The 24,510-nt window shown below is 32.2% G+C and overlaps 1 protein-coding gene across 4 annotated transcripts in view; it reads left to right on the top strand.

Moving 5' to 3' along the window:
• CACNA2D1 (calcium voltage-gated channel auxiliary subunit alpha2delta 1) overlaps positions 1-24,510 on the top strand; it is a 643,657-nt gene that overhangs the window by 94,284 nt on the left and 524,863 nt on the right. For all 4 annotated transcript variants that reach the window (XM_074268502.1, XM_074268500.1, XM_074268501.1 and 1 more), the window contains exon 2: positions 21,084-21,165. In XM_074268502.1, the coding sequence (XP_074124603.1) occupies positions 21,084-21,165 (82 nt within the window). The remainder of the gene's footprint in view (positions 1-21,083; positions 21,166-24,510) is intronic.

Below are 24,510 nucleotides of genomic sequence, written 5' to 3'. Positions count from 1 at the left end.
AGGTGGTGATCAGTAGATTCATTCAATTTCTATTTGCCCTTCTGCCTCTTCTATATTAGGGCAGTTGTCTTTGATAATTTCTTGAAAAATGTTAAGGCCTTTTTTTGAGGGGAAGAAGGGATCAGGTAGTCCAATAATTCATATATTATGTCTTGAACCTATTTTCTTGGCCAGTTATTCTTTCAATTAGAAATTTGGTATTTTATTCTATTTTTTTCTTTTTGCTTTTTAAATCTTATTTTATCATATCTTGATGTCTCATAGAGTTATTAATTTCCATTTGTCCAATTCTAATTTTTAAGGAATTTTCTTCAGTGAGTTTTTGTATTTCCTTTTTCATTTGGCCAATTCTATTTTATAATGAGATGTTTTTCTATGGAAATTTTTGTCTATCTTTCTCCGATGTTTTGACTCTTCCTCCCCCACCATGATTCTCTTGCATTAGTGTCCTTTCTTTTCCTAATTTTTCTTCTACCTATCTTATGCTTTCTAAAATCCTTTTTAAACTCTTATAGGAATTCTTTTTTGGACCTGAGACAGTTACATTTTTCTCTGAGGTTTCATATGTAGCCATTTTGACATTATTGTCCTGTTTTAGGTTTCTCTTGATCCTCCCTATCACCATAGTAAATTTCTGAGGTCAAGTTCCTTGTGTTTGCTCATTTTTCCTAACTGTGTCTGAGAGAGAGAGAGAGAGAGAGAGAGAGAGAGAGAGAGAGAGAGAGAGAGAGAGAGAGAGAGAGAGATAGAGACATAGAGACATAGAGACATAGAGACATAGAGACATAGAGAGAGAGAGAGAGAGAGAGAGAGAGAGAGAGAGACACAGAGACACAGAGACACACTTGGTGTTTTTATGGGAGACCTAACCAGTCCCAAGCCTTTTGTGCTAGGGCTCTGCATCTTACTGTTCACTTTCACTGGGCTTCAGGGCATAGCTGTTTGCTTTCTCCAGAAGGCAGGCTTCTCTTCTGGTTATTGCTGCAGGTGAGGTAGAGTTTCTCTGTTGTTCTCCCCTGGGTGTGGAGTTTAGCTGATGGCTAACGCAAGAGAGGGACTTTGCTGCTAGGTTACTATAGTAACAGTGCCTTTCTAGTAGCTAGTCCTGGAAGAAAGATCTTTTTGCTGGTTTGCCCCAAGTGTAGGACCCTACTAGTGGGTTGCTATGGAAACAAGGTCTTTATGATAGGTCAGACCCTGAGTGGGACTTTATCACTGATCAGCAATGAGGTCAAGACCTTGCTAATCACTTATGCTGAGGTGGTTAGGATGGGACTTTGCTGACTTGCACAAACTGCTTACTTGCTTAGGAGGCTTCTGGTTTACATGAGGGCAGGACCTGATTGGTTAATTGTTCTAGGGTCAGAGCCTTACTGCTTCTCATGGATCTCATTCCTTCCTACTCCAGTGAAATAAACCTCTCCTGCTGTGCTGATAAGCTGCTCCCCACTTCTAGATCGATTCTGAGGCAGTGTTCTACTTGTTTGTAGGGTAATTTGGGAGGAATTCAGAGAGTTCCTTCCTCACTATACTATCTTAGCACTGGAAATATTTTTTCCCCATATTTCTTAAAGATGATGTTACCAAAGTTGACTTTTCTGAAGATTTCGAATTGTAGCTTCTTTCTCACTTGACCAGTTCTTCTCATGTGCTTTCTACCTGTCCATTTACATACATGAATCTTGTTTCTGTGGTTTCTGGTTAGCTAATCTTTCTAAACTTACCAAAAATGAATGAATAATGCTAAGAAAGTGATAGGTAAAATGTTACTAATGAAGATTGAACTTAAAAGTGTATTCTGTAAATACTTTTTTGGAGACAACTGGGTGTTAAACATTTACTAGCATACTCCTGTCAAAACCTAGCAGGCTTAGTAATTTCTAAAAGGAAATTGATCAAAGAATTTTAATATTTTATCTTCATATTGAGCCTTTACATTTCTTAAAAACCAGAAATCATTTGTCCTTATTCAGTTTTGAATAAAGGAAATCTTTATATATGTAATATATATGTATATATATTCAACTTTTCATTTAGTTTTCTTTTAACTTCTCACAAATCATCTAATTCTAAAGTCCATTCAAAGTAGAAATAAAAAACCTTATGTATGAAATTTGAAGAAATAATGTTTCTATATTTTGCTTTGCCTATCTGAAACACCTCATTCTTACAGAACTTATCTTTTCCATCACATGTAATGCATGCAATACTGATAGATTATAGTTTTAGAGATAAGATACAAAAAGGTGACATATGGGTGGGGCATGATGGCATACTTTGAGTGGCTATGAATGGAAGTTCCAAGAAACTTTCTGAGAGTATTGGTTATAGAAGAGTTGCCAATCTATCTTAATACAGTCAATTCTCAAAATGAGAGCTGCCTTGCAGGGAAAAGCAGGACTGGACCAAAAAACAAAACAAAACAAAACAAAAAAAACAATTTAATATTTCATTTTGCCTTGATTTTTTTAAATATTTTTTTCTTGACTTAAGATTATTTCTTGCAGGAATTCTCATTTTTTTTTGTCTTTTTCATTTTGTGGGGAGAGATAGAAGCTAATAATAGTTTCCAAAAATAAAAAGAGAAGGAAGACCAGTGAAGACCAGTGAGCCATTAAATAATTTATAAAATGCACAAAACAGAATAGAGACAAATTTAAAAAGAAACCTAGAGAAACAAAATAACTTTGAAGGTAATGTGTTGAATTCATCATAAGATAAAGATATGCAAAATAAAATTTGCTACCACCTGCCTGACAGAAAGGTGACTGATTCAAGATAAAGATTATTCAATTTATTTTTAATTGATTATAATCCTTAAGTTTCTCAAAGATATTTGTATTTACAAATTTGTTATTTTGTACATTTTCTTAGTTTTGCTCATTTCACTCTGTATCAGTTCATATGTCTTTCCAGTTTTCTCTGAAATCATCATTTCATCCTTTCTTATGATAGAGTAGAATTTCTTTATATTCATATGCAATGATTTGATCAGTCATTCTCTGATTGGTGGGGATCACTCTTAATAATGAGAAATAATGTTTTCCCCCACTATACATTTTTGTACATATTGATCCTTTTCTTCTTTCTTTGATCTCTTTGGAGTATTAGCCTAGAATTGGGATTGTTGGGTCAACAGTTAAGTATATTTTTGTATCATTGAGGAAAGTTCTAAATTACATTTAGATTGGCTATACTAGTTCATAGCTCAACCAAAAGTTCATCATTGTATCTCTCTTCCTGTAACCCCTCCTTCACTTTATCACTTTTATTTTTTGCCCAACATTGGAAAACTTCCACAATATTAGAGTGGAACATCATGACAGTGGACTTTCTTCTCTGGTGATAAAAACTGATCATACTAATTTAAAACACACCTAACAAAGCTGAACACCACTATATTGCCATGTATTTTCTAACCAGGAAATACTAAAAAAGAAAAAAATAACACACCAAAAATGTTGAGAAAAAGGAAATTGTAATATGTTTTTCTGGGCTGGGAATATATTTACTATTTCATCTTCTTTAAAACTCCCATTTCTATTTCTATTTTAATAGCTGTTTCAGAGTCAAGTAATAAAAATAAGAGGGAGTAAAAATAACTTTCTCCTCTGTAAGGCTACTGATTACTTTCAAATAGAGTTACTGTCTCTTTAAGTTGTAGGCTAATATGTTTGTTGTGACAGCTTCCTGATTGTTAAATAAACTTTGACTGAGAGCAGCTGTCAAATAGATATTACACCATGGGCTATAGTTAAAAGAAACATCAGACAAAGCTTCCTTAAGGAGAAGAAAAATATGCATAATATATATGCACACACACATACACATAAATACAAAAACACTTGTATGGTGACATACTGCCACAAAATAATAATTATGTATCTATAAGAATAGATTTTAACAATAGCACAGAATCCATTTAAATAAATTTAAAGTATTTTAAATTTATCATATTCGTTCTTAGTACAGAAATAGCATATAAAATGGTGAATCAATTTATTAATTAATTAAATGTGCATGTGTGTGACTCAGTAATAATATAAAATTTATATTAGCACTTGAAGTTGTAGTATTTTGTATTTTGTTTCATTAATTTTGAAGAGAAAATAATTTACAATATGAACATTTAGAGCAAATCAGAACTTTTGTGTTCTTTTTCTTACAATTCAAAAGAGATTTTCATGAAAGACCATACCTTGCTTCCTTTTCTCAACTATCAGTTTAAGTATGACTTGATTTTTCACACATAAAAGCAATATTGTTTTAATTGAGAAAGAAAAAAATTATTTTCCTAGATAAATTTCTTCTGTACAATGATTTTCATATATAAATGGGGCAGATTAAGAAACAGTTTGCTTTCTAGTGTTTCTATTATATTTGGATGTTTAATAATGAGAATATCAGTTGTGATCCAAAGCAGTAGTTCTAAATTCAGAATATATGATAACCAAATCCTCTGCCATAAGCTATTAAAATTAAATAGGTATGCATGTATCTATGTATCTATATACGTCTCTATATCATTTTTTTTTCTTGCTCTGTGATTTCATTGTTATAGTGAATGTCCATTGAGGACATAAAGAAAGTTTCTCTATCAGCACATATGAGCATCTCTTCTGCAACTTGTTGGGTTATAGAGTGACCTGGGACACTCAGCTTCAATGATTTGTCCATTCATATAGCCAATATCAGAAGTGAAATTTAAATAGAGGCTTCCTTTTTCACAGACTAGGTTTGGATCTATGATACTTTGTTGCATATATTTGTATACACACATATGTACACACATAAATGCAGATACATATATACAATATAGTTATACATATATGTATGTATATTTACATTATCCACATTACATACATATACACATACAACACACAGTCTCGCAAGAAGTGATTTTTAAATTTTCAGGGTGAACATTTATGCATTGGGAATTAGCAAATGCTACTAATCAAGTTTTGATTTGTAGTTTTGTTGATTGCCTCATGGGGATAGTAATGCAGAAAAAAGTTAGTAATGCAGTTTACAAAGTATGCAGTGAGTGCAATTTTTGAGAATTGATTTTAAAAAGTGTTTTTTATTTTTCAATATACATGCAAAGCTAGTTTTAAACATTTCCCCTTGCAAAATCTTGCCTTCTAGATTTTTCTTCCTTTCTCCTCCCCTTCCCACTCCCATGGACATCATATAATCCAATACAGGTTAAATATATGCAATTCTTCTAAACATATTTCCACATTCATCATGGAGAGTTGATTGTTAAAGATGTGCTACCACACAATGTTGCACATATTCATACATACATACATAGAATAAATATGTATGTATATATATATGTCATTCTTTAGTAGTGTAAACATTTATATTCATTTGTTATTTTATTCATCACTGAATTACTTTACAAATCTGTATTAATGTTGACATAGGAGAATGTAATGTGAATTATGTTATCTTAAAAATGATTTGTGTGATTGTTCTTCACATTCTCTAATTTTTTTTCTGTCCTGAGAATTACTGAGAGGCCTGTAGAGCAGGGTGAGATACGAATAAATTTTTTTGCTTTGATTTTATTATTTAGTATTTTTTTCTCTGAAAGCAATTCAAATATCATCTAAATATAGAACTTACCCAGAGAACTTTTAAACTAATGAACATATTTAAAAAATGCAAAAATCATTTTCTTTTATTGAAATTTTCTTAAAAAAAGAAATGATTGTTTTTATTTTTGAATTCTAAATCAGTGATTTTCAGTGAAGATAGCTTTAGGGATTCATATTTGTCTTTGACTAACCATCTGCATTAAAGATACATTGTAGTCTTGATAAACTTTCACTCTATCCAGCCCAAACAATAAACCCAGTTTTCTTTAATTGGTTGTATTTCTGGGGAAAAAAAAAAAAAAGAAAATCTTTTCAGGCAAATAAATTTTAAACCATTTTTAATTTTTTTTTTTTTTTTTTTGCCAGGAACAGGAAAATCAGAAGTGTAATGCTGGAGGAGCTAAGGGAAGATAGAGATTAGAGAGTTTTTTAATTATTTATTTGAAAGGGAGAGATTTACTGGGACCAAATGGATCCATCATTTGGTTCCAGAGTTAGATGAGACAATTGTCTCCAAGAATCCAGCAAACAATGTGAGTTCTCAATCACACTTACACACACACATACACACACACACACACACACACACACGGCTCAGATACAGGGAGTAGACAGAGACTGGGGTGGAGTCACACCACTGAGAGCCAGAAGGGACTATCAATCTGGTTCTGACAGGATGGGGGAAGGCATGGGGGACATCTGATAAATTGGGATTTCAGAATGGGGAGAGGTACCCAACATTCTGATGATGCCTAAAAAAATGATTTTAGAGGGAGAGATGGTATTGCAGGATTGACCAGAACAATTAGGAATTGAGGCAGAACAATTCAGGGAAATTGAGACAGGACAATTTAGGGAAACTGTCAGGGTAATTAGGGAAACTGAGGATAATAAAAGAGAATTGTGGTATAACAGTAGTTTTGTTATTCACTTAGTCCTGTGATGAAAACTAAGCAGTATCCATCATATGCTTTTCCAAATACTTTGGGATCACCATTATGCTTTTTTTACTATTTAGGATGATCAGTGGAACACATATAAGCAAAAGATCATGATCATTAATTTCTTTCTCTCCCTCTCCTTCTTCCTCTCCTTTTCCCTCTTTCCTCCCCCCCATTCCGTGTGTGTGCATGTGTGTGTATGTTTTATGCCCAGACTTCGAGTGTTTCTTTTTGCCCATGTGCATAACTAGAATTACCTTCCACCCAAGAAACTGATCAATAGATAAATCTCATTCACATTAAATACATTTTCCTTACATATTGGATTGGACTTTTCCTTACTTTTTAGGAAGTCATATCAAGTTCACACACACACACACAAAAAAATCTACAAACATTTACTATGTGTCAAGCATTATACTAGCTAGTAAGCAACAATATATTCACATACCTCTTTAAAGCTATAAAATGCATATAAAAATGGAATAATGAATTCAGGGGGAAAAAAAAAAACTGTTTCAAATTTCACTTTTGAGTTTTGCCATCTGTATGACCCTGGGCAAACAAAGAATTGTGATCTGTTTTGGTAGGCAGAGTTTCTACTCTAGGAGTCTGCCAAATACTGACAGAAATCTTGAATCCTCCTCTTCACATAAGCTTCAGAAATTGTTACTCCCGACAATCCTATGATGTACTTTGTGCAATTATTATTCTGGTTGTTAACAAAGGAGGAAATGAAGTTCAAAGAAGCTGTCAATTCTTTTTGTTTCATTATTATTTTTTGTGGGAACTGGAATTTAAACCCACCTAGATGGGTTAACAATAGTTTGCAGACTGGTTAAAAATCTGATCATTAGCAGTCAGGAAGCACTGATTGTGAACGCAATTTGTGTGCCTGCATTTTCTTATACCCTCAAGGTCTAGCATAGTGATTACTTTGTGGTTGCTCAATAAATACCAATTTGCCTGTGGGAATAGGGAACTATAAGCACAAGACCCTGCCCTGTAGGAGTTTAATCTAATTGGGGAAACAAAACTAATAAATGTGAAAGAATTAGAGAACCATATAAAACTATCTGGTGCTAACTTTAAAAAATGTTGCTGTAGTTCAGAGAATAGGGAGATAAATAAATTTTATCAGATATTAGTAAAGACACATAAAGGTTCTGAAACTTAGAGGAAGGCACAAAAGGATTAATAGAATTTGAATAAGCAAAAAAAAGATTGGAGTTTATTCCAAGGAAGAGAGCAATATAAGGAAAATTAGAGAAGCTAATCTGATTAGTGAAGGAAAAGGGTGCCTTTGGAGAAGTAGCAATAAGTAAAGCTTTCTCCATCATTTTCCTTAGTTTAGACCATCTACAAAACAATCAAGTCCTGATTATCAATATCTGTGTCCTTCCTCAGAATAAAAGTGGAAATTTAATAATCAGCTCAAAGAAGCCAGTTTGAACTGGTCCTAGCCAATCCTTGCTTGAAGGGGTCCAATGAGAGATAGTATTTAGGCATTTTGTATATTTTAAAATATGTTCAGCTAATTGTCCAGAAAATAAATGCTTCATCACAGGAATCCTAGAGACTTTAATTATCTATAAATACTTCAGCACTTTGTTATATTATGAGCTAGTCTTTGTCACTCTAAAGCTTGCAAAGTTCTTTACAAATATTAATGTGAACTCTGAAACCGGTTACTCTCTTGCCTTTTTAGGAAATGAGCAAACTAAGGTGATAGTTAAGTGAGTTGCTGGGGACATACAATTATTAAATATCAGAAATCACATTCAGGTCTAATGTTTTATCTGTTGTGCCACTTAGCAGTCTCAAACGTATGAATAACTCAGAACATCAAGGGAGGTGATTATTCAAAGTTTATGCCCAAAAGTCCTCCATATAAGATTTATAAAACATTCCAAAAGTCCTTCTTTTCAATTTGTCCCTCAGGATGCCTCTCCTATCATTCATTTTCTTTACATGACTGGGCAGCCTATTGTTTCAATTGCACATTTTTTGGATGATGTACACACATCAGCCTTTTCAATCTGTTTCATTCTATTTATGCCATCTCTGGGTCTCTCCATTATTCTTTCAGTAATACAAGATATTAATTACTTGAGATTGTGGCATTCTTTGATTTAACTACCATATTATCTCACCAGTTGAATACTTAATTGGCAAATACTTATTAATAGATGAATGAAATTGCATTTAATAATCATCTATTTTTGCAGAATTATACTAGGTTCTGGGGATACAAGACAAAAATGAAACATTTCATGTTTGTGTAAGGAATGTGCTATATTATTTCTAATATAGCATAGCAATTTTGCCTCCAGTTTATTTTTTAATGTTGTATTGTGTGACCAAGATTCCAGTGCTGTTGGTATAATTCTCTGTGATGTTCTCTTTCTCTAAGATGTAATCGTTCCCTGGGAACAGGATTCTTGGGGAGCGTCTGGAGGCAACCTTAGTTTTAGTTCCAGTTCAGTAATCCCAAAATGCAGCCAGGAGTTAAAGTTCTTTTCTGTCTCTTTCCAAATCTTAACTCCAGATCATTTATTTTCTCCTTCAAGTCTTATCTCCTTCACTTGGGGCTCGGCTAGCTTTCTTAAAGGCAGCCAAGAGTTAAAATCCGGATCCTTTATTGTGTCCTTCAAAGTCTTGAATCTTTCTGGAGTCCAGCTATCTCTCTCCTTGGTTCCCGGATGAGCTCTTGTCAGAATGTCTCCAGCCAGTTTCAGTCTCTAGCTCCCTCTGAATTCAAAGACTCCAGCTAGCATGAAGGTGGAAGTGGGAATGACATCTTGACTCCTCCTCCCTGAATCCTGGCTCCTTATATCCTCCCAAAGAATGGGCTTGTGGGTACTCCCTGGGCTTGTGGGAGCTTCTTAAAAGTATGCTCTCTTAAAGGTGTAAGAGGTATGAACTCTGAACTAGGGAATTGTTAAGTACCATGCTAAATTAGATAATTATATCCATTCCAGTGACCTTAGATTGCATTACATAACATTATTCATCTTTTTTGCTTTTTCCTGTGTATATGGTGAAATTAGTTCTTGTAGTCTAAAATCAGAAGGAAAAAATAATTATTACAGTGTTAAAGGTTGAATTAAATTTGTATTTGACCTGGGTAATCTATATTATTCTGATCTGGCTGAGGAATAGGTAAAATAGCTAGAAAGCTAAAACAAGACTCAAAGTTTTCTAATAATATTAACCAATTGAAGATCCAAATTTCATGAAAACATGAAGAAATAATGACATCATATTATGATGCTCTGTAGGAGATGCAGGTTTGCTGGGGACTTGGAGACTAATCTAGTAGTTTTTACTAGCTTTGAAGAGAAAAGTAGCTCTTGCCCTCTGGGTACTCATTGTTTTTTTTTTTTTTTTTTTTTTTTTTTTTTTGTTTTGTTTTGTTTTGTTTGTTTGTTTGTTTGTTTGTTTGTTTTTCTTCTGAGGCTGGGGTTAAGTGACTTGCCCAGGGTCACACAGCTAGAAAGTGTTAAGTGTCTGAGACCATATTTGAACTGGGGTCCTCCTGAATTTAAGGCTGGTGTTCTATCCACCTAGCTGCCCCTGGGTACATTGTTGCTTCTTCACTCTCACTAAAGATATACCATAAAACGGCATCAGCCCTAAACAGAATTGCTTGCTTGTTATTTTAAAAAGATTGAAAGCAAATTTCTACAGCTGGGGCATAAAAGGTTAATTAACTAAAACATAAGTAGCTAGTTGGAGTAAGAATGAATTCAAGAGAGTGGTATCAAATCTTAAAAAGGGATGATTACTTAGTTGTGGTAAAATATAAAACAAGAACATTTTCTGGTGTACTTCAAATAAACAAAAGCAACAAAATAGAGAGAACAAAAAGTAAATTAAAATAATAATTATGTTTATTCAAGCTATTAAACATAAGTATTATTCAATTAAGATACAAACATTTAGTACAAACTTTGTTCCCTGTTTTCAAGAAAACCATCTTACTGCTTTGATTAGCATGGATTTATTATATTCTTGTATTTCTATGTGATTTTTCCAAACTAAAATTAAATCCTTAAAACATTTTACATCCTGAAAGTTTATTTTTAAAATCTGGGCTATTACCATGACAGAGAATGGTTGAGATTGAGAAGAATATCTATCATGCTAAGTAAAGTGCCATTTATTTTATATGGGTATTGCTTATCTCTAGATATTTGCATGACAAATGTATAACCCAAGATTCTTTTTTTTTTATCAAATACTTATCCGTGTAAAAGAAGACTAAAATCTTCTTTCAGTATACTTTCAAATAGTAACATTTGAAGCTAAATTACTTAATTTTTAAAAATCACTCATTGTTGTTCTAACTACCAAATTTCAGTGTATGCTGAGAATCTCCACAAGAATTTTACACTAATAAATCAATGTGTCAGAAAATGAACTTATGACATTTATTCCCTTCTTAATCACTCCTCCCAAATTTCCTTTTTCATCTTAGTCAACATTTTATCTTATTCAGTCTGACCCTTCATTTTTAGACTGTTCAGTTAATGGTCTCACTGTTCTTTCAATTACTCAGACTCAAACTCCCCATAATCCCCACTCATGCTGTCGTGTCAATTATATATATTGACAATTTCTTTGCCGATACTGTTCAGCCATCCTGTCACCATCTTTATTCAAAGTATCACTCCTTCTCACCTGGACTATTTATAGCCTCTTAATTGCTTGTCTGTCACTATTCTTCCATAATGTAAGTGCTGGAGAGGTCTTCTATAGTCAAACTTATACATGGAAAAGGAAGAAATCCCCTCAAAGTCATCATTTGGCTTTTGTACAAAGATCTCTGAAAAGTATGAATTCACCCTCTTTCTTCAAGATAGCTTATTTCATTTTTAGCAGTAGTAACTTTAGGAAATGTTTGTTTAATTCAAGCCTTACTCAGCAGCCTTTTATAATTTTCATCTGTTACTCCAGTTTTTACTTATAGAGGCAAGGTGAACACACATCATCCTTTTTCTACATATTAGACTTTAAGATATATCAATATTGCTTATTGGGTTCCCTTTAAATCTCTTTTAAATTGAAATATTCCAATTTTCTACATTTGGTAATTGTATGACACATTCTTTAATCTTTTCTACTTCCAGTTGTCTTAGTTTAGACATATCTTGACTTCTCAGTATTTTGTAAAAGATGATATCCCAAACAGATCACAATATTCTTAATATGGTTGATCAAAGCAGAGTTTAGTAGAACCATTGCCTCCCTCTTTCTCAATACTTTGTCCTTTTTAAAATATTCTGGATCAGCATGGATTTTTATGCCTTCTATGTCTTATTAACTCATATTGAATGAGTAGCCTATTGAACTTCCTGTAGCATTTTAAATAGGAAATGTTTCTTATTTAAGGTTCCTTCCTTCTCCAATTTTATCTTGTATTTGTGAAGTTGTTGTTCGTTTGTTTTTAGAAGAAAATCTTATATTTTTCCTATTATATTTCATTGTACTAAATTTGGTCTATCTTTCTAGCCCAATGAGATTTTTTTTTTTAATTCAGAATCTTTCAACTGATGGATTATGTAACACTAATTTTTGTGATTTTTCAGTTTGGAGAAATATTACATTTATTTGTACCTGCTTTAATATTTGTCTTTCAAATTTTATTCATTTTTGTAGATTGAATCCTAGATCTCTGATGCTATTCATTACCATTCAGGTTTAAAAGTAAGCCAAAGGGATTGGAGGAATGTCTTTCTAATGCTATAGCTTATGAGCCCCAACTACTGTGCTTTTTCCAATAACTGCCAGTTGATTCCCTCTCAGATATTTAATGGAGGTTTCTAACCTAAGCTGTTAGACCTCCAGACCCTGTATTTCAAACTATATCAATGGTTTTACCTCTTCATAGGGCATGACTAAATCCCTCGACCAATGAATGGACTTCCTCTATTACCAAGTAGTGTTGAGAATATTAAGACCTTGTTCACTTAAGATTGATTGACTCAATTGAGAGTATTCTCATCTGATAAAGACATTATTGTGTGGAGCTGAATGTTAATTGAAGGACTAAATCAACCCCACTCTTACTTATATTTGCCTTCATATAATTCAATGTATTTTTAAAAGTTGAATAGTACAAAATAGTAGGTAGATACCCCTGCCATATTCTAATGATTTTTTTCTCTTCAAGTTGAAATTTTTCAATTAGTGACTACTCATTTTATCCAATCATATAATTCATTTTACATGTCTGTAACTGTACTATTGTCTAGGTCCTTCCAAGATATTCTTGATATATTCTTCCAAAATAATAATCTTATGATCAGCTATGAATGACTTTGTTATTCTCAGGGATATAATGATCTAAGACTACTCTGAAAGGTTTATAATGATACCCCCCCAAAAAAAAAGAATTAACTGAATATAGATTGAAGCATATTTCTTTTGAACTTTATTTTTCTTAAGGTTTCCTTTTTGGGGAGTAACAGGATCTATGCTTTCTTTTGCAACAGGACTTTTATGGAAATTTTTGCATAGTATCACATGTGCCTGCTCAATTGGGGGAGAGGGAGGAAGCAAGAAGATAATCTGGAATTCAAAATTTTAAAAGCAAATGAAAAAAATTGTTTTACATGTCACTGGGCAACATAAAATGTTTTAAAAATCATCATCATTATATTAATAGAAAAAATCTGGCCATATCCCCTCTTTAAGGAACTTTAAAACGTATATATTGCACATAAGATAAAATAAAAATTCCTGTTTTCATCTGTGCATGCCCAGGAATGTTTTTGTAATTAAATTGAACTAATGATGCACAGATAGGTTTGCTTACATGTTATTTATTTTTAATATTTAAAAATTTTTTTCCAGTTGCCTTCCTCTTTCCTGCCCTTACCTGTTGAAAAGGCTGACATCATGATACCCACTATATACATAAAATCATAGTTTGCTTATGAGTCAAGCAATAAATAGTTTGATGGCTTTAGTGGACATTTGCCTTTTGAAACTAGATATGATGATTGTTTATCTTTCACATTTCAGAACAGGGTATTTATAAATGCATTTATATTTTGCATACTACCTTTCATCTGGAGGTGCTTTTCCATCTCCTTCAAAAAAGCAAAATGCAAAGCAAAAGAATGCACTCATCATTTTTAGTTATAAGTTTGGAGAACAACATTCTTGGTCTCCTTATTTGTCAGAAAGTCTACCTTTTTCCATTTTTCTTTTGAATGCATGTCCTAGTCTCTTTATCATCCTAATCAGAGTTCATAGAAACTAAAATATGAGTCAATATGGGAAGAAAAAAACAAACTACTTTTATTATTCCCTTTGCCTGTCCAAAGCAGTGACGCCAGTACCATTCTCCTATTCCTTTTGTAGGTCACAGTGTTGACTCTTACTTTAGCCTAGGTGAAAATTGATTTTGTATTTTTGTATTTTTAAAAAATAAATCCAGTAGACTTAAGAAGCCACATTCTTAGAAACATCAAAGCAATGAAATGTTTAGGTTTTGTTTTTAAAGCCCTTCAAGACAGATCTCTTTTTACCTTTTCAAGCTTTAGATATTTGGGCTGAATAGGGTCCAGTAGTTCAAGCTTTCTAGTTGCTACTTCTCACCTCTAATCTCAGTGCCTTCTCTCTGAAATTGTCTTCAATTTTCATAAGAAATATCTTATATGTATCCTGTATAGTTATTAACATGATGTGCCCCCCATTATGATGAGAGTTTCCTTTAGAGCATGGATCATGATTTTTGTCATTCTTTCTTTCTAGTACTTAGCATAGTGCCTGCCTAGTAAAGTGCTGTCAAAGTCTTTTGCCTTTTTACACAGTCTTTTATGATGTATAGCCTAGAGAATTTCTTTTGTTCCACAAGACTTTCTTAATCCCCAAGGATTGTGAGACATGGAATTTTGGGTTGTTATCATTATTACTAGGCCAGCTCACAGTATTCTAAAATTATATAATCCAGAGATGTCCCCTCAATGAAAATGCCTCAAACAATGTGGGAAGTAATAGTTTAACTATTGGAATATTAATTGGAATATTTTCTTCATCCTGAAATAAGGACATAGAAAAGGGAGAAGGATGTAAAGTCCTATGTTTAATAAAATGTTCACTGTAAAAATGGTCAAAAAAGTAAAAGTGGTCTTTATATTCTTTTTTATATCAACCCCCCCCAAAAATGCACTCTATTTAGGTCTTTTCTCCTCTCTAAGTGCACAAGGTAATACTCAGCAGTTTTTCATATAGGGTAGTTACAGGTAATAAGGCAAAATCACAGTGTATGTTGAGATACAAAGTACGTAATAGCTACTATATAGTTGCATGCAGCAGATTAGATACATTTTAGAAAGCATTTAGGCAGAATATGCAGTCATATGAAATATTTTACTACTTGTTACATATAGTAATAAATAGCACCACATAATGAAATTATATAACATGTATACAATTATACCCAATCATTGGATATTCTTCTTTCTATCCATTAATCACTGCTCTTGGTCTCCAGTACTTCCTTCCTTATCATCTTCTACACCTCTTAATTGAAAGGCTTTATATCACTAGACTGGTAACAGGAAGCAATCACAGAATGCCTTTGTGATCTGAAGATGTTGTAATAGAGAACAGATTAATAGGGACCTAGTCCTTCAAGAATTCTAGCTAAGCTATTTAAAATCCTAAAACATGGTGCTTTTAAAGTGCTATACTCAAGATGCCAGCAAATTTGGAAAAATCATTGGCTGCCACTGGATTGGAAAAGATCAATTATGTTCCAATTCTAGAAAAATTCTAAAAAATAGCAATGCCAAAGAATGTTCAAATCATCACAGTTGCACACATTTCACATACCAGAAAGTTGCAGACTTTACTGCAGCAATATGTGAACTAAGAATTACCAGAAGAGCAGGTTGATTTTTCAGACAGAGGAACTAGGGAATAAATTGTCAGCATCCACTAGAATATGGAAAAGAAAGGGAATTTCAGGGGGAAAAATCTACTTCTGTTTTGTTGACTACAAGAAAGGCTTTGACTTTGTGGATCACAACAAAATGTAATAAGTCCTCAAAAAGATGGAATACCAGATCATCTTACTTGTGACCTGAGGAACCTGTATGTGGGGTCAAGGAGCAAGTCAGAATTGAACATTGAACAACTGATTGGTTTAAGACTGGAAAAGGAGTAATATAAAACTATATATTGTTACTTATCTATTTAACTTATATGTAGAGCTCATCATACAAAATGCCAGATCAGATGAATCCAGAGCTGGAATTAAGGATGCCAGGAGAAATACCAATAATCTGATATTCAAACCATACCACTCTGATAGCTGAAGGTAAAGAGTAATTAAAAATTATAAAGTCTCTTGATGAGGGTCAAATAAGTGTAAAAGCCGGCTTGAAGCTTAACATAAAAAAATAAAACTAAAATTTTGGCAACTGATCCCATTACTTCATGGCAAATAGAGAATAGAAATGGAAGCAGTGTCAGATTTTATATTCTTGGGTTCAAATGTTACTGCTGAATCCAACTTCAGCCTTGAAATTAAGATACTTGCTCCTTGGAAGGAAAGCTATGGCAAATTTGGACAGCAGGCTAAAAATCAGACGCTACCTAGCCAACAAACATCTGTATATTTAAAACTCTGGCTCTTCCAGTAGCAATGTATGACTGTTGAGAGTTGGACTACAAGGAAAACTGAGAGCTACAGAATTGATACTTTCAAATTATGGTTTTAGAGAAGAAGTTTTTGGACTTCAAAGAGTTCAAATTACTCAATACCTTAAAAAATTAAATCACATTAGTCACTGGAAGATCAAACTCTAAAGCTGAAGCTTAACTACTTTGGCCACTTAATGAGAAGACAGAATTAATTGGAAAAGACTCATGATGGGAAAGATTGAAGATAAAAGAAAAAGGAAATAGCAGAGGATGGGATGGATAGATAGGATCATAGAAATGAGGAACATAAACTTAGATTTTAAGAAATAGTGGAGAAGGGCCTAGCAGGCTACTATCCATTGTTGTCACAATAATTAAACAATAACCTTAAAAAATGAGTAACATAATGCCTGCCACAGGCAGAAGGCTTGGTAAGCCTGATTCTGAGAATTTTTATTGGAGGGCCCTGCCCTCTATTTCAGATGAACAAAGACACCTAATTTTTTCCTATCTTCTTTATTCATCCCTGACTCTTAAGTTCTATTTTCAAAGGTCAGGAATATACATATTCTGCATTTCTTTCAGTCTTCTTCTATACAACCACTATGTGTCAAACATATGAACTGCAAGAATCTGTGATTATATATGTCATAGATTAAGACTTCCTTCAGATATTTCTGAATGAAGAAAACAATGTTGACTTCAGTATACATCTCTTCTATGAGAGATGGCTTTCAAGGAATAAGATATAGTTCATGTTTTGAAGTTTCCCTTTGTTAATCAAAGATGTCAGGAATAGAAACTAATTACTGATATCAGTGATAGGTAATATTGAGTTTTTAGGAGTTAGAGATCAAACCTATTATTCACAAACTTCCCTGTAAAGATATTAGGTATATGAAAATACTTTGTCACAAAATTTTTATACTATTCATTAAAAAGTGTCAATGTATATAAATATCTACAAATAAATACATAATTTATATTATGTACAGTATATGTAATAATAGATATAGTTATGTACTTTTGATGTATAAGGCACTGTGCTGTTTGCTGTGAATATAAAGACAAAACTAAAATAGCTCCTAGCTCTCTATGGACTCAAATACTTCCACTCAAAAGGGGATGGGGTTTTTATGTATACATGTATACATAACATGTGTACAAGTAAATATGAATTATATACAAGGTAGTATAAAATAATGTTAGGAGGGAGATAATGGTAATGTGTACATATGTATTTGCTTCTTTATGTGGCATCACAAAAAATATTTTGGGAATAGTTGTGAAATCAATATAATTCTCTATCATCTTTTAATTCTGAAAGATAACCTTGGGATTTGTATACATTTTTTAAAATTTTGAAATAATTAAAGTTTATGCAGAATTTAAAAAATTTCCCTAGGAATTTTTGAAGGATTATTATTTTATATGAAAAGCATGGAGAGTGAAATCATTACATGTTTTCTATTATACTTTATATTATATTTATATTACAGTATAAAAACCAATGAGATTAAGAATTTATGCAAATTTTTGTTATATAGAATCAGTAGGTCTTAAAATATGGTTCACAGTGATCCTAAAAGCCATTTTATTTAAAATGACTTCTACCCTTGCACTATTTCAATTTTTGAGGATGAGGTTATCTATATATGGTCTATATTTATCTATATATGTATATATGTATGCATAACAATTATGAATATAGATAAAATAAAATAAAATTATATTAAGGAATATTAAAGCTTGTGATGATACCCAATATAGTCAAAAGCTCTTGTTTTTACAAAATTCAGAAATTCTCAGAGAAATAAAATATGTTGTGTTAAAGGTCACTTATTTTACTTGCTGCAGAGTAGTCTTGAATTTATACGTATGATGCTCTTCTATGATGGGTATTTCTGAATGAAAGTTAGAACTAGTGTGGATTTTTGAACTCAGATGATCCCTATTATATTCCTTTACAATGTGTTTGCTACCATTATTTTGTAATCATATTTCCTTTTTTCAAAGGAAATTTTTGACCAAGAAGGTTCCTGAATTGCTTTTCAGGCAAAATAATGACACTTCAATGAATGTTAGTAGTGATAGATTTCTAAGTAAGAACTAAGTAAGTTTCAGATAAAATATTTTTATTAGGCCTTATATTGATTACTTTTGTATTGTTACTCATCCTTCATTTTTGAAGAGGGACCAGTAACATTACAGGTGATGTTTTGACTGGCATATGAATTGGATTTAAATGAGGCAGAGTTGCACAAAGCCTTCAGCCTTACTCTTCATTGAATCCAACAACAAGACAAAAATCAAGATAACAGATGATAGATCAAATTTTGTATTGATCAAAATTTAAACCCCATTCAAATTTATTTCTCTACAAACCTATTTAGTGTCTTGATTTTCTAACTAAATGAATTTCAAAAATTCTTCCTTCCTTCATAATCCTGGGAAGTGCATAAGAGCTTAATCAACTTGAGGTTATTCTCTGACCAAATATATTGGATCTGGAGAAACAAGATTACATGCCCATGTTTAAGCATGCTATATAATTTTTTGTCATAAGAATTTTAAGTGGGTACACAGGAATATGGTGCCTTTATGAATCTAATCTGAGATGACTCCAACTTTTATCTCTATCTCTCTTTCATTTTATAGATTTATGAATTACATTGATTTTGGTTAAAAATAGGCAAATTTTCTTAAGAAAAGTGTGCTAGACCTTTGGATTTATGCTTATAACATGTTTGGGATAAACTATATCAATCATCATGAATACTATTGTAGCATATTAAAATTATGAACATACTTCTTTTTAATTCTTCCAACTTTTTCATTTTACTTTTCTTTTTTTCATAATCTTTTCATCCTGCAATGTAGTTAACTTTGGTTTCTTTGATTTCCATCTGCTTTTCTGCTAATATATTTATGTATCATTGTCACTGATAATCATGTTCCTTTTCCTAATTTTGTTAATTAATCTCCAAGTTTTACTGTTTTTATGCTTTACTTAATTTGTGCTTATTTTCAGGAATTTTTTTCTTTCCTAATTTCACTCTTATGTTCTTTTCTATTGGCTTTTAAAATTTGGGGAGGTATTTGTTTTTAAATTTTTACTGTAATTTTCTAAGTGGTTAATTTCTCCAGGAATTCTTTTTTTCCCCTTAAAACTTTTACCTGTTTGAAGAGAGGGCTAGTATTGTCTTTGTATTTTTATGCTTATTTATCTATATGTGGATCATGCACAAAATATATTTAATTGCATAATTCATTCCCTTGCCTTTTGTTATCTTACCACATATCAGCTACGATGTACTTGGGAGTGAAAGTAAAATTTTAGCTATAATTTCTTGAAATAAAAAGAAAAGATATTGATGTTGATATAAAATTGATATAAATTGATATAAAATATAGAATTAATTACATTGATATAAATGTAGAATTAATTTCAAATTCAGCAATAATACTGCATTTTAGGGAGAAAATGGACATGAAAATCTAATATTCTGTATATTTGAGTGAGAAAACTCATAGAACCACTGATATCAGTAACACCAATGCAATTGCTAGTTTTCCCCTAAAATACATAAAGTTTGAAGAAGAAAAATGTCTTGATATTGGGAAATTAATTTCTATAGATTATTGAACATTTTTCTTAAATATAGGTGTATTGTAAGCCCAATGTTACATATCTCACAAATACAATACTTGCAGACATGTAAATTTGTAATAGTAATAATTATAGCAGTACTTCATATTTTTTGTAACATTTAATTCATTTCTCAAAGAAGTTTCATATAGCATATTTTATAATTGCATTCTCATGACAGTTCTGTGAGATAGACATTATTGTTCCCATCTTAGAGATAGATTAATGAGCTAGAAAGTCAGCAAGGTTAGAAAAAGATAAGAAGCTTGTACAACAAGATAATACTTCCCCTTCATCGAAGAGCAATGACTGTGACTTAGATTCTTATAGTGCTTTGATTTAGGAGGCTAAGTACTAAGTACAGATTAATATACCTATCAAATTGTTTGCTTTTAAATTTTAGCTGAAAGAAAATGAATGGTCATTTGATAAATTTTGTGCAATGGCTAGAACATTGTGGACTCATAGTAAATATTAAGTATATAAGAATTTGTTTTCTTTTTCTGTGTGTCTTAGAATCACTAGATTTAAGTTCTGCATCTCCAATTTTCACATTTGCTATATGACCTTGGCCAAATCTATTAAAATAGCCCTAGTTTCTCAGCTGGAAAATTAAGAGAGAAGGAAAGAAGCATTTGTTGAATACCTATTACATTCCAGGCACTATACTAAACATATTAAAAATACATTTTATTGTTTGATCCTCATAATATCTCTGTTGTTGTTCAGTTATTTCTTTATGACCCCATTTGAGGTTTTCTTAGCAGAAATATTGCAGTGATTTGCCATTTCTTTTTTTTTTTTTTTTTTTTTTGGCTCCTGTTACAGAAGAGGAAACTGAGGCAAACAGGATGAAATGACTTACACAGAGTCACATAGCTCCTAAGTGTCAGATTTTAACTTTGATCTCCAAGCCCAAGGTTCTATCTACTAGGTTGGTCTAAGATCCCTTTCTCTCTTCAAATCCTTTGATTTTATGATTCTAAGCTATTCCCCAGACCTCATTGATCTGAGCTATTTTTGAATCTTCACAGGATAACCTACAAACAAACAAATAAACAAACAGGTAATTAGAGGGGATGGTAAAGGAAAAAAGAGGGAAAAGAGTCTATTGAAAATAGATTCCTTCCTTTATCAAGGGGACTGTCAACTTCTATTTGTGTTTGCAATCTTCACAGTCAATTGCCATTGATCTTATAGGACATTCTTTCTCTTTTCTCATCTTCACAGCATCAAGTCATGGGTGGATAAAATGCAAGATGAACTTGTCACACTGGCAAGAACAGCAAGTGGAGTGACTCAGCTCCGAGATGTAAGTTACAATCAAAAGACTAACTCACAGGGAGAACTGAAATGGGCAAAATTGATGGCGTGCTTCATCTGGATATATCAGTTAGTTGTTCTGACAGCTGAGTGAGTTCTATGTGATCTAAAGTCTATATTAAAATGTTTATTTTAGTATCTAAATATAGGAAACTTTTGTTTTGTGTATTTGCTTATATCTAAGGGTACAGTTTTAAGGGTACAGGGGCAGGGATGAAGCTGTAGGAAGAATGGAATGGGGTAGACAGGAACTACATTAATAAGGGTTTAAAAACTAAACAGATAATGTTACATTTAATCCTAGAGGTAATAGAACAACTGGAATTTATTAAATGAGAGTGGGGGAAGGGTGACATGATCAGACGTGTACATTAGGAAGACAAATTTTATATGTTATATGTCATCTTATCCTAACTTCACAGTTACACAGTTCTTCAGAAGTGTGAGGAATGATGAAAACATAATATTTGGAAAGAATATACTACAAATTAATTCCTATATTCAAATATTATAATTGCCTACAAAGTAATCATCTTGAATGATGATGCTGATGCTGTTTTACTTTTTGTCTTCTGTTTTAGTATCTCACAGGGCACTTTCAAATAAATTTTCAGTGATTTGTCAGAATTCATAAAAATGCATTCTCATATGCCATGAAATCTTGCTTTTCTGAGAATGTGCCTAAATAAAAAGGTGACATGGTATACAGATGAATGTTTGCATATGGGAATACAAAGTGCATGTGCATACACACACACACACACACACACACACACACACACACACACACACACACGTTTTATTTAGCAAACTAGCCAGAATAAAAATTCCAGATTGTCTTGCAAAGTATATATTAGAATTTCTGACATTATTTTATTTAACACACCTATATTCAAAAACAATAAGAGGATGAAACACTGGAAAGGAAAAATTTCCCCCAAAAAATTATAAGTACATGGCAAAAAATGTCAATTAACTAGGGAATTATAGCACTTATAAGAAGAAACAAGAATTATATATATATATATTTCTTTTTAGAAAATATGAAAGTGTAAAATACAATATCCTAGGAATTTTGTTGGTCATCTTTGAAGAGGTCATCTCAAAATGTCATGAATCCTAAGTATCAAAATCCAGAAATACCAGTGTACATGATGAAGTTTATATAGTGATTTTTGGCTAAATTAAATAAATGCAAAAATTTGAAAGGACTTTTTATGGATGGGTCAATAATAGGTGAATGTATAATTATCATTAGATCACATACACAAGTTGTTGCTATCCATAAAGACAAAATTGGAAAATATGAAGTGTCAATTTAGGGAATACATATTTTCAAAAGGAATGCATGCATCAATGGCACATTACAGTTATATATTTCTCAGACAAATTACTTTAGCAATAAGCAAAACTGAAATGTTTATTGTCCCATGCTATGCTGCTAAGTGGAGAGCCTAATGGGTGGGGAAATGCAGAGAGAAATCTTGAGATCAATGGCAAAAAAGACAAAGGAATCATCTAATTACATATATGGAATTATGATTGTGATGATCTTCTATTTGTTTCTCTCTGTTAGGGCATGGGGGGAATCTCCATTAAATATAGTGACTGAGCAGATTGGATCATTGTTTTAAGACAAAAAACAAATGTTATACTAAAATATATTGGCTTGTTTGGGAGTTCCCAGTAATTGAGTTATTAGCACAGTGTGCATGTAGAAGTAGTAAGTCAATAAGCATTTATTAAGTACCTACTATGTACAAAAGTACTATGCTAAGTTGTTAGGATACAAAAAGATGCGAAAGGCATTCCTTACCTCCAAGGATATCACAATCAAATGGAATGACAACATGCAAGCAAATATATCTGTCTTCTTTTAGCCAGCCTTTCTCTAACATTTACTTTTTTCCCCCTTTTAATCATATTCCTATTTCCTGGGTATGAATTTAAACTTCACAGTGATTTTATACTTGACTTTCTTAATACTAATGATTTGTCTTTTATAATGTTAATATGTTACAATTCTTTTAAAAATCAGTCATGTCTTTGCTATTTATATATTGGTGAAATATGTTTCAATACTATGCACTTGTGTTAGTTCTTTATTTCTTTATGTAGCTTAATTGTGAGCCTTTTATAAATATATTTTACAAATATTTTCCCTCAGAAATTGTTTTTGTTTAACAGGGTCATGTTATTAATAGATTAGACCAACAGTATGGATGCACACACTTAGGGTTCCAAGAGATTACTCATATTATTCTTGGGTCAAGGTAGCGAAAACAAGGCTAATTGACAATACACCTAGGTCAACTTGAAACTGGTTGAATGTTTGGAATGAAAATGTGTTAATATGTTAGCATCCAATGAAGGAGATTTTAAGTGTCAGAGGCATCTGTCCTTGGTTTTCTGCCATTCAACAATGATTTGGATAAAATAATAGTCACTTTTTAAAAATAATAATAATAGCTTTTTATTTTTCAAAATATACACAAAGATAGTTTTCAACTTTCACCCTTGCACAACCTTGTGTTCCAAATTTTTCTCCTTTTCCCCCTTCCCTCTCTCCTAGCTAGCAAGTAATCCAATATAGATTAAACATGTATAATTCAACAGAAATTAATTTTATCAAATGTATGAATGATACAAGATTAAGAAGTATAATTTATATTTTAGATGATAGGTCATACAGAAGATTTCAATAGTATATAATTATTGATTAAATCTAAAAGAATGGAATTTGGTAGAGATTAATTAAAAGGCCAAAATCAACCTCAGTGTTAGATTGAGATAGACGTATTCAGTAATGCCTATGAAACAATTTGGGGGTTTCAGTTGACTGCCAGTTCAATGTGTTTGAATAGTGTGACATGGTAGTCTGGAATAAATTAACCTTTCCCAGGCTGCATTGAGCAGGTTATCATTCCTAATGCAAAAAGTGATAGTTCTACTGTATCAGAGGAACAGAGCTCTAGGACCAAGAGGTCCTAATTTCAAATCAAGCCTCATATATTTACTAGTTGTGTGATCCTGGACAAATCATTTAACTTTGTTTGCCTCAATTTTCTTATCTGTATAATGAGCTGGAAAAGGAAATTGTAAAGGATCCTGGTATCTTTGTCACCAGAACCCAAGTGGAGTCAGAGTTATATACAATTGAAATGAAAGAAAAACAATTCTGTCTAGATCAAACCACACCTGAAATATTGTGTTTTGTTTTCAGGGAATCATTTTTAGAAAGGATGTTGATAAAGCAGAGCATTTGGAGAAAAGAGCATGAGAAGATTAAGTGTGTTTGTTCTTTCTTCCCCAGCTTAAGTGATGTTATAACTAA

The sequence above is a fragment of the Sminthopsis crassicaudata genome, chromosome 5, assembly GCF_048593235.1.
Source record: "Sminthopsis crassicaudata isolate SCR6 chromosome 5, ASM4859323v1, whole genome shotgun sequence".
Lineage (NCBI taxonomy): Eukaryota > Metazoa > Chordata > Mammalia > Dasyuromorphia > Dasyuridae > Sminthopsis > Sminthopsis crassicaudata.
This window is presented reverse-complemented; position numbering and strand designations above follow the sequence as displayed.